The 12,143-nt window shown below is 37.4% G+C and overlaps 1 protein-coding gene across 6 annotated transcripts in view; it reads right to left on the reverse strand.

Annotated features, from left to right (window-relative positions):
• Positions 1–12,143, reverse strand: part of STK31 (serine/threonine kinase 31) — a 162,798-nt gene that overhangs the window by 60,993 nt on the left and 89,662 nt on the right. For all 6 annotated transcript variants that reach the window (XM_054237158.2, XM_035253621.3, XM_035253622.3 and 3 more), the window contains 4 exons: positions 11,765–11,944; positions 11,180–11,296; positions 9,813–9,932; positions 8,640–8,771 (listed from right to left, as the gene is read on the reverse strand). In XM_054237158.2, coding sequence (XP_054093133.1) covers positions 8,640–8,771; positions 9,813–9,932; positions 11,180–11,296; positions 11,765–11,944 — 549 coding nt within the window. The remainder of the gene's footprint in view (positions 1–8,639; positions 8,772–9,812; positions 9,933–11,179; positions 11,297–11,764; positions 11,945–12,143) is intronic.

A 12,143-nucleotide genomic window follows, 5' to 3' on the forward strand; every position in this document is an offset into this window, starting at 1 on the left:
ACACAGATTTTTCTTGTCTCTTCATCTGCTTTAGATTTTCTCTAAGATAAAAATGGCCAACTGCCATTATAAAAGAAATGTTAATAGCAACCAGAATACACCTGAATTCCCTAGAATTGTCTTCTACATGAGATTTAGTTAAAAACAAAACAGAAGAATGAATAAATGTGTGAACTGTCACCAATGATAATACATAAGCCACCTTAAAAAGTATGTATGCTTTTGTGAAAGGAAAATAATTCTTGAGAACCTTAAATTACTAAGCCAAAGGAAAAAGTCAAGCTGGGAACTGTGTCAGGCAAATCTTCTTCCCATTTTATTCCTAAATAAGATAGCTATAAAGATTTAAAAAACTGCATGCCTCCCTCACAATCTGCTCAGTAGGAACTTGCTTATGGGCCCCAAGATCTTTACCCTATTAACAGTTCTGTTAATTTTACACTGACAAGGTAAATTAATAGCTTATTTTCTCAGGTGCAGGATAAAGGACAGAACTCTAAGTCATCCCTTTGCTCACCTGAGACAAATGCATACCTAACTCCTTCCTCTGTAAAAATGCAGATTCACTGAGCTAGCAACTATTCCTCTACCCCTCTCTCAAATGTAAATTGTGCATGTGCTGAAAGTTGATCAAAGACTAAAGAATGCGAACCATCTGTCTCTTATCTACCCACATCTTTTTTAAATTCCTTCCTCTTTCCCCAATATCCATCCTTTTGCCTTTAAATATTTTAGCCCTCAAAATTGTCTCTGAGAAAGGCACAGACCTGCCTTCCAGGCATGCATCCTTAACCTAGGCAAAATAAATTTCTAAATTGATTGAGACCTGTTTCAGATACTTTTGGCTTACACTTTAAAAGTCAGATTTCAAGGATCCAGATATTAAGATGGCCAAATAAGAACAGCTCTAGTCTATAGCTCCTAGCAAGATCAACACAGAAGGCGGATGATTTCTACATTTCCAACTGAGGTGCCTGGCTCATCTCATTGGGACTGGATAGACAGAGGATGTAGCCCACAGAGAGGGACCCAAAACAGGGTGGGGTATCACCTCAACTGGCAAGTCCAAGGGGTTGGGGAACTCCCTCCCCTAACCAAGGGAAGCCATGAGGAACAGTACATCCTGGCCCAGATACTATGCTCTTCCCACACTCCTCACAACCCACAAACCAGGAGATTCCCTCAAATGCCTACACCACCAGGGCCCTGGGGTTCAATCACAAAACTGGACGGCCATTTGGACAAACACTGAGCTAGCTGCAGAAGTCTGTTTTCACACCCCAGTGGCATCTGGAATGCCAGCAAGACAGAACTGTTAACTCCCTGAAAAGGGGGCTGAAGCCAGGGAGCCAAGTGGTCTTGCTTAGCAGATCACAACCCCACAGAGCCCCAGTAAGCTAAGATCTACTGGCTTGAAATTCTCACTGTTAGCACAGCAGTCTGAAATTAACCTGGGTCACTATAGCTTGGTGGAGGGAGGGGTGTCCACTATTACTTAGGCTTGAGTAGGCAGTTTTTCCCTCACTGTGTAAACAAAGATGCCATGAAATTCTAACTGAGCAGAGCTGACTGCAACTCAGCATAGCCACTGTAGCCAGATTACCTCTCTAGATTTCTCCTCTCTGGGCAAGGCATCTCTGAAAGAAAGGCAGCCCCAGTCAGGAGCTTATAGATAAAGCTCCCATCTCCCTGGGACAGAGCAACTGGGAAAGGGGAGGCTGTGGGCGTGACTGCAGCAGACTTAAACATCCCTGCCTGACAGCTCTGAAGAGAGCCATAAATCTCCTAGAACAGTGCTTGAGCTCTGCTAAGAAACAGACTGCCTCCTCAAGTGGATCCCTGACCCCCGTGACTCCTGACTGGGAGACACCTCCCAACAGGGGTCACCAGACACCTCATACAGGAGAGCTCCAGCTGGCATATGGTGGGTGCCCCTCTGGGACAAAGTTTCCAGAGGAAGGAACAGGCAGCAGTCTTTGCTGTTCTGCAGCCTCCACCAATGATACTTAAGAAAACCGGATCTGGAATGAACCTCTAGCAGAGCTGTGGCAGAGGGGCCTGACTGTTAGAAGGAAAACTAACAAATAAAAAGGAATAGCATCAACATTAATCAAAAGGACATCCACACCACCACATCAGAAGGTACCAACATAAAACACCAAAGGTAGATAAATCCACAAAGATGAGGAAACACCAGTACAAAAAGGCTAAAAATTCCAAAAACGAGAAAGCCTCTTCTCCTCCAAGGGATCACAACTCACCAGCAAGAGAACAAAACTGGATGGAGAACAAGTCTGACAAACTGAGAGAAGCAGGCTTCAGAAGGTGGGTAATAACAAACTCCTCCAAGCTAAAGAAGCATGTTCTAACCCAATGCAAGGAAGCTAAGAACGTTGGAAAAAGGTTAGAGGAATTGCTAACTAGAATAACCAGTTGAGACAAGAACATAAATAACCTGATAGAGCTGAAAAGCACAGCATGAAAACCTGGTAACACATACACAGGCATCAATAGGTTAACCAATCAAGTGGAAGAAAGGATATCAGAGACTGAAGATCAACTTAATGAAATAAAGCATGAAGACAAGATAAGAGAAAAAAAGATGAAAAGGAACAAAGCCTCCAAGAAATACAGGACTATGTGAAAAGACCAAAACTACATTTGATTGGTGTACCTGAAAGTGATAGGGATAATGGAACCAAGTTAGAAAACATTCTTCAGCATATTATCCAGGAGAATTTCCCCAATCTAGCAAAGCAGGTCAACATGCAAATTCAGGAAATACAGAGAACACCACAAAGATATTCCTCGAGAAGAGCAACCCCAAGACACATAATCATCAGGTTTACCAAGGTTGAAATGAAGGAAAAAATGTTAAGAGCAGCCAGAGAGAAAGACTGGTTACCCACAAAGGGAAGCGCATCAGACTAACAGCAGATCTCTCAGCAGAAATCCTACAAGCCAGAAGACGGTGGGGGCCGACATTCAACATTCTTAAAGAAAAGAATTTTCAACGCAGAATTTCATATCCAGCCCAACTAAACTTCACAAGCAAAGGAGAAATAAAATCTTTTACATATAAGCAAATGCTGAGAGATTTTGTCACCACCAAGCCTGACTTACAAGAGCTCTTGAAGGAAGCACTATACATGGAAAGGAAAAACTGGTACCAGGGACTGCAAGAATGTACCAAATTGCAAAGACCATTGACACTAAAAAGAAACTGCATCAACTAACGGGCAAAATAACCAACTAGTATCACAATGACAAGATCAAATTCACACATGCCAATATTAACCTTAAATGTAAAAACAGGCTAAGTGACCCAAATAAAAGACACAGAAGGCAAATTGGATAAAGAGTCAAGACCCAATGGTGTCCTGTACTGAGGAAACCCACCTCAAGTGCAAAGACACAAATAGGCTCAAAAAAAAAGGGATGGAGGAATATTTACCAAGCAAAAAAAAAGCTGGGGTTGCAATCCTAGTCTCTGATAAAACAGACTTTAAACCAACAAAGATTTAAAAAGAAAGAACTACATAACGGTAAAGGGATCAACACAACAAGAACAGCTAACTATTCTAAACATACATGTAGCTAATACAGGACCACTCCGATTTATAAAGCAAGTTCTCAGAGACCCACAAAGAGACTTAGACTCCCACACAATAATAGTGGGAGACTTTAACACCCCATTGTCAATATTAGACAGAGCAACGAGACAGAAACTTGAAAAGATTATTCAGAACTTGAACTCAGCTCTGGACCAAGTAGATCTCATAGACATCTACAGAACTCTCCACCCCAAATCCACAAAATATACACTCTTCTCAGAAGTACACTGCACTTATTCTAAAATTGACCACATAATTGGAAATAAAATACTCCTCAGCAAACACAAAATAACAGAAGTTATAACAAGCAGTGTCTCAGACCACAGTGTAATCAAACTAGAACTCAAGATTAAGAAATTTCAAAACTGCGCAACTACATGGAAACTGAAACTCAACAACCTGCTCCTGAATGACTACTAGATAAATAAAAAAATTAAGGCGAAAATAAGTAAGTTATTTAAAACCAATGAAAACAAAGGCACAATGTACCAGAATCTCTGGAACACAGCTAAACCAGTGTTTACAGGAAAATTTATAGCACTGAATGCCCACAGAAGAAAGCAAGAAAGATCTAAAATTGATACCCTAATGTCACAATTAAAAGAACTAGAGAAGCAAGAGCAAACAAATTAAAAAGCTAGCAGAAGACAAGAAATAACTATGATCAGAGCAGAACTGATGGGAGATAAAGACAAGAAAAACCCTTCAAAAAAAAATCAATGAATCTAGAAGCTGGTTTTTTGAAAAGATTAACAAAACAGAAAAACTACTAGCCAGATTAATAAAGAAAAGATAAAATAATCAAATAGATGCAATAAAAAATGATAAAGGGGATATCACCACTGATCCCACAGGAATACAAACTACCATCAGAGAATACTATAAACACCTCTATGTGAATAAACTAGAAAATCTAGAAGAAATGGATAAATTCCTGGACACATACACCCTTCCAAGACTAAACCAGGAAGAAGTCGAATCCCTGAATAAACCAATAACAAGTTCTGAAATTGAGGCAGTAATACCCTACAAACCAAAAAGCCCAGGACCAGATGGATTCACAGACAAATTCTATCAGAGATACAAAAAGGAGAGGGTATCATTCCTTCTAACTATTCTAAACAATAGAAAAAGAGGGACTCCTCCTTAGTAACTCATTTTATGAGGCCAGCATCAACCTGATACCAAAACCTGGCAGATACACAACTAAAAAAATAAAATTTCAGGCCAATATCCCTGATGAACATCAATGTGAAAATTCTCAGAATACTGGCAAACTGGCCAGGCACGGTGGCTCACGCCTCTAATCCCAGCACTTTGGGAGAACAAGACAGGAAGACCTGAGGTTAGGAGTTCAAGACCAGTGGCCAATATGGTGAAACTCCGTCTCTACTATAAAATACAAAAGTTAACTGGGTGTGGTGGCACACACCTGTAGTGCCAGCTACTTGGGAGGCTGAGGCAGGAGAATCGCTGGAACCCGGGAGGCGGAGGTTGCAGTGAGCCTAGACTGCACCACTGCACTGCAGCCAGGGTGACAGATCAAGCCTCTGTCTCAAAAAAAAAAAAAAAAAACTGGCAAACCGAATCCAGTAGCACATCAAAAAGCTTATCCACAACAATCAAGTTGGCTTCATCCCTGGGATCCAACGCTGGTTCAACATATGCAAATCAATAAATGTAATCCATCACATAAACAGAACCAATGACAAAACTACATGATTATCTCAAAGATGCAAAAAGGCCTTCAATAAAATTCAACACCCCTTCATGCTAAAAACTCTCAAGAAACTAGGTATTCATGTAATACATATCAAAATAATAAGAGCTATTTACGACAAACCAAAAGCCAGTATCATACTAAATGGGCAAAGCTGGAAGCATTCCCTTTGAAAACTGGCACAAGACAAGGATACCCTCTTTCACCACTCCTAGTCAACGTAGTATTGGAAGTTCTGGCCAGGGCAATCAGGCAGGAGAAAGAAATAAAGTGTATTCAAATAGGAAGAGAGGAAATCAAATTGTCTCTGCAGATAAAATGATTTTATATTTAGAAATCCCCATCATCTCAGCTCAAAACCTCCTTAAGCTGATAAGCAACTTTAACAAAGTCTCAGGATATAAAATCCATGTGCAAAAATCACAAGCATTACTATACGCCAATAAGAGACAGAGAGCCAAATCATGAGTAAACTTCGATTCACAATTGCTACAAACAGAAGAAAATACCTAGGAATACTACTTACAAGGGATGTGAAGGTCCTCTTCAGGAAGAACAACAAACCACTGCTCAAGGAAGTAAGAGAGGTCACAAACACATGAAAAAACTTTCCATGCTCGTGGACAGGAAGAACCAATATCATGAAATTGGCCATACTGTATGCCCAAAGTAATTTACACATTCAATGCGATCCCCATCAAGCTACCACTGACTTTCTTCACAGAATTAGAAAAAACTACTTTAAATTGCAAATGGAACCAAAAAAGAGCCTGTATTGCGTAGACAATCCTAAACAAAAAGAACAAAACTGGAGGCATCATGCTACCTGACTTCAAACTATACTACAAGGCTACAGTAACCATAACAGCATGGTACTGGTACCAAAACAGAGACACAGACCAATGGAAAAGAACAGAAGCCTCAGAAATAATGCCACACACCTAAAACCATCTGATCTTTGACAAACCTGACAAAAACAAGCAATGGGGAAACGATTCCCTATTTAATAAATGGTGTTGGGAAAACTAGCTAGCCATATGCAGAAAACTGAAAATGGGCTCCTTCCTTAAACCTTATACAAAAATTAATTCAAGATGAATTAAAGACTTAAACATAAGACCCAAAATAAGAAACCCCAGAAGAAAACCTAGGCAACACCAGTAAGTACATAGGCATGGGCAAAGACTTCCTGACTAAAACACAAAAAGCAATGGCAACAAAAGCCACAATCGACAAATGGGATCTAATTAAACTAAAGAGCTTCTATACAGCACAGGAAAAAAAAACTATCATCAGAGTGAACAGGCAACCTTCAGAACGGGAGAAAATTTGTGCAATCTATCCATCTGACAAAGGGCTAATCTCCAGAATCTACAAAGAATTTAAATAGCAGCTGGGTACAGTGGCTCATGCCTGTAATCCCAGCACTTTGGGAGGCCCAGGCAGGCAGATCACAAGGTCAGGAGATCAAGACCAACCTAGCCAACATGATGAAACCCCATCTCTACTAAAATACAAAAAATTAGCCAGGCATGGTGACACATGCCTGTAGTCCCAGCTACTTAGGAGGCTGAAGCAGGGAAATCACTTGAATCGGAAGGCAGAGGTTGCTGTGAACCAAGATCGTGCCACTGCACACCAGCCTGGAAACAGAGCAAAACTCCATCTCAAAAAAGAAACAAGTTTACAAGAAAAAACAACACCATCAAAAAGTGGGCAAAGGATATCAACAGACACTTCTCAAAAGAAGACTTTTATACAGCCAACAAACATATGAAAAAAAGCTCATTATCGCTGGTAATTAGAGTAATGCAAACCAAAACTACAATGAGATACCATCTCACGCCAGTTAGAAAGGTGATCATTAAGAAGTCAGGAAACAGATGCTGGAGAGGCTGTGCTGAAACAGGAAGACTTTTATACTGTTGGTAGGAGTGTAAATTAGTTTACCCATTGTGGAAGACAGTGTGGCGATTTCTCAAGGATCTAGAACCAGAAATACCATTTAACCCAGCAATCCCATTAACTGGGTATATACCCAAAGGAATATAAATCATTCAGCTATAAAGACACATGCACACACAAATGTATTACAGCACTAGTCACAATAGCAAAGGCTTGGAACCCACCCAAATGGCCATCAGTGACAGACTGGATGAAAAAAATGTGGCACATACACCGTGGAATGCTATGCGGCCATGAAAAAGGATGAGTTCACGTCCTTTGCAGGGACATGGATGAAGCTGGAAACCATCATTCTCAGCAAACTAACACAGGAACAGAAAACTAAACACCACATGTTCTCACTAATAGTCGGAGTTGAACAATGAGAACACATGGACACAGGGAGGGGAACATCACACACTGGGCCTGTCGGGGGTGGGGAACTAGGGGAGGGATAGCATTAGGAGAAACACCTAATGTAGATGACAGGTTGATGGGTACAGCAAACCAGCATGGCACGTGTATATCTATGTAACAAACCTACACATTCTGCTCATGTACCCCAGAACTTAAAGCATAATTTTTTAAAAAGTCGGATTTCTCCAAAAGTTTAAAAATTAGACTAAAAAAATCAATTTCTCCAAAGCCCAGAATAGAGTAAAACTGGAAAGCCCTTCAACTATGATATTAGTTCTAGAAGTCCCCACTCCACCCACAATTAAGTGCTCAGAAGTAGAAGAGAGATCATTCACATTAGATTGAGGCACAAAACAGATCCTTTTTGTACATAAATCAAATCCTCAAGGGAAAACAAACCATCTTATTCACAAAATTTCAAGCCTAAAGGAAGAAGTTAGTCCAGATTAGAGCATATTAATCCTTACAGTTCTGTTATCCTATAAAAGCAACTTAAAATACTTGCAAGAAATACTACATCTATCCATAAAAAAGGGAGTTAACGAAAGATGCCATGATCTTAAAAATACTTTATGACAAAATGCTACCTTTGAGGGAGTACCCTTTCACCTGCATGTAGCAAGTTGGTATTACAACAAACATTTTAACAATCCAAACCAAAAGAGCTTTTAAAATTACTCTAAAATATTCAAGTTACTAAAAACCAAGGCAGTTTAGGAAAACGTTTTTAAAGAATATTTAATGATACAGGAAAATTTTTAAACTGTTAATGTAATCTCAGTTTTATTTATACACACAGAAAACAAGGCAAAATATATAAAACAAAATGTGAATGTAATGGCTCTCTTATTTTAAAGAGTGTATTTATGTATTATTTTTATGAAGCAGAGACCAAATAAAATGAGAGACATATAAAGATCAGTAAGAAGCAATTGTTTCCTTACTTCTTCCAAATTATTCTTTTCAACCAATTTCCATCTCAGTTGAGCTTTTAAGCTTTTCAATGTCTTCTTAATGGACAGCAAATGATCCACACTGGGAGTCTTATTTAAATATTCAATAAGCTGCTGTTTAAACTAAGTAAACAAAAGTTACATATTTTCAAACACATAAGAAAAATATTTATTGAACAGTCAGTGATCATTTATTATTTCTCTGTTAGGATTCAACTAGTATTTACTGAGGTTAGGTTAAGATACTAAGAAAATCTATAATTTTCAACAAGACAATTCAACAGATTTCCTTATCATCCATGTTTCTGTTTAGAAGAATATCAGTTCCAGCACCGAAAGCAGCAAAGACAAAGTTATATTTCAAACTGAGACACAGAATAAAACACACTGTGTCTTGGTGTGGATAAAAAAAGAACTTCTAGTGAGGATGTAAACTGAAATCATCTTTCCCAAAAGTGGGTTGACAATATATATCATTTTAATAATGTACATTCGCATTCCTTTTATCTCAATAATTATAAATTTAGAAATCTGAGAAATAAAAACAAAAATTATGCACAAACATATGTACAGTGTTATTTATGGTAGAAAAAACTGAAGTAACCTTAACATCCAACACACATGAAAGGTTAATGCTGTTATACTTCTATATAAGATGAAGATTCAGTCACTCAAAATGACAGTATAGAAAAATCATTAATCATGTAGAAACATGTTCAGAATATACCATTAAATGAAGAAAGTATTTTTGAAATAACTTAAAAAATCCAATGCATATATATATATATATATATGTGCTCACAAACATATAGATGCACATCCAGTAAGGAAATACTCAAACTATCTCTTAGGCTAAGAGAATTATAAGCAATGTTTTATTTCTTATCTTCCTATATATAGCAAATTTTCTATAGTAGACTTGTACTGACAAAAAGAAAATGATGTTAAAGGTTGTGGTTTTCATGAACCTAAGAAAATCAAAGATTTAAAACAATAAAAAAATCTGATACATTTATATCATCAAAATCACCATTTCCAGTTGATAGTGAATTCTAGTAATAATAATTTACTGACACTGAGTATTAAACAACATGAGAAAAATTTAAGTATTAAAAATTTCAAAACATCAATTTATAAGATCCATAAGAGAAAGCACAATCTAACCTCAATACTGTCCTTGTACTTAGCTTGTACTGTGGTAATGAGCCTTTCCTCTGAACGAATCTTTTGCAGTATTTGACTATATGTATTTAAAATTATCTCCTTGTCTCCATCACCTTGATCCTAAATGAAATCACACACATAGAATTATACATACAGAAATATCCAAAATAGCTAAAGCCTCCAATAACAATAGATAAACTTCAAAATTATGCCTTTAAACAGATTTCTGTAGTTATTTCAAAACAGTTCTTAAATACAAATGTTTTTCTAGACAGAAGACAGATACCAAAGATGTTCATATGGAGGCCAGGTAAGACCCAGTTCCTAAAAAATATTGCTTCAATCAGCTGAGCACAGTGGTATACACTTGTAGTCCTAGCTACAAGTGAGACTGAGGCAGGAAAATTGAGGAGTTCAAGAGTGCAGTGAGCTATGATCACATCAATGCACTCCAGCCTGGGCAGGACACTGTCTCTCTTAAATAAACACACAAACAAAAAACAAGGCAAAGCCATTCATATGAGAAACTTTACCCCTATTACCCCATTATTCCCAAAGCTGTGTGGAGTGGAGTACAGCATTAATGGAAATCAGGGATACTAACATGCTAAATATAAGAACTATAAACAATATACAGACCTTCCACACTTTACTTTTAGAAATCACCTGTTAACAATGACTTCTAAAATCAAGTCTGACAAAACTATCTAGAGCAGGACTGTTTAACAATATATAACTTCTCAATGTATTTTTAATGCCAATATGAATAAAATAGGAAGAAGAAAACAAGTAAAATGAGAAGCACTGAGACATTGGAATGCAGCCTGAGTAATTGGGAAAGAGTCCCAATGAGCAATAATTAAAATTATAAAACACCCTTTGGAGTAGCTACACTAATTTTTACCTTGACACAGTAATTCAGAATATACACAACAGAGAAAGAAAGAGGATGACCAATCCATCTTGTGTGTCAACTATTAGAGCTCTCTCAGGTTTTAAGTTTTCACAAACTCAAAGAAGTCTCTTCTTATAGACATTGGATATGATATAGAATATATCATATATTGATATAGATCAAATAATACAGAAAGCTTGTCCACTCAGATTATGAGTGGTTTTCTTAGAATTAGATAGATATTTTGTGTAAAAATGTCCCAATAAAATGAAAATGTCACCTAAGAATAAGACTTTGCATTGTGTTTGGACTAGAACTTGACATTGTTAATCTTTCAAACAGGCCTATTAGAAGAAAGCTAAGACCAGTCTTAACAAGCAACAGAAAGTATATTACTGGTTAATACTTTCTAACCATGAAAGAAAACCACACTGCTTCAAAGGAAGCAATAATAAAAAGTATCAATACTCACAATCAGAGATATCTCCAGCTCTTTGCAGACACTTGACTCAGTCTTCTCTAGGATTTCATCAATATTACCAATTGTGTCTTCAGAAATCAGTGATTCTTCCACAGATAGGTCAAAAACCTCATTTGCAAAAATAAACACATGAAATATCTCATTTAATTCAATCAGCATTCATTGTGCCTTAATACCTGAAGCAGAGCATTAAGCTATACCTTGGGCAATGTAAAAGAACTAAGAATACAGAAAAAAAAGATAAAGTGCCTACCCTCATAAAATTTATGCACCAAAAGGAAAAAGGTACATACATATAGCATACCTAAAGAAAATAAATGGTTAAGAGAGGAAAGAGAACAATCCTTAGGAAAAGTTGAGAAAAAGGAAGAACAAGACCAACATGATTTTTTTCAAGACTAATAAAAGGGGCAATCTGACCAAAAGCTAATAAAAAACCTTGACTGGTAAGGTGAGAAGTTTATATCTGATACGTAGTAGGTAGATGATGTCAGCTTTTGAACAAAGCATGTTATTTTTAAAATATATATTCTCTGGTTTATGCCAGAAACATAATGGGGCAGAAGCTTTTACTACCTTTAAGGTTCTTTGGAACCATGCTACAAGACGCTGTAGAGAAGCCTCTGTTTCACTTCTAACATTGGTGAACTCTTCTCTTTTATCACACTTCCAGTCATAAAATTTTTTAAGTATTTCGTCAGAGTTTCCTCCTTCTCTGGCTTGTCCATACACTGCTTCTAAAGAGGCTGACAAATCCTGCAGAGAGATATACTTCTGTTTAATTAAATTTTATTAACTCATTCAGGACTCAAGCACTGCAGAAAAGCAGTATGCTGCATCCCCATTCTTGAGAATTTCATAAATACAACTCAGAATCAGGAGATAGAGATGAAAACACGAAACTACCTAGAAGGTGGTTTATTTGGACCATTACAGTAAAAGTTTATTAAGTGAA

The sequence above is a fragment of the Callithrix jacchus genome, chromosome 11 (assembly GCF_049354715.1).
Source record: "Callithrix jacchus isolate 240 chromosome 11, calJac240_pri, whole genome shotgun sequence".
Taxonomy (NCBI): domain Eukaryota; kingdom Metazoa; phylum Chordata; class Mammalia; order Primates; family Cebidae; genus Callithrix; species Callithrix jacchus.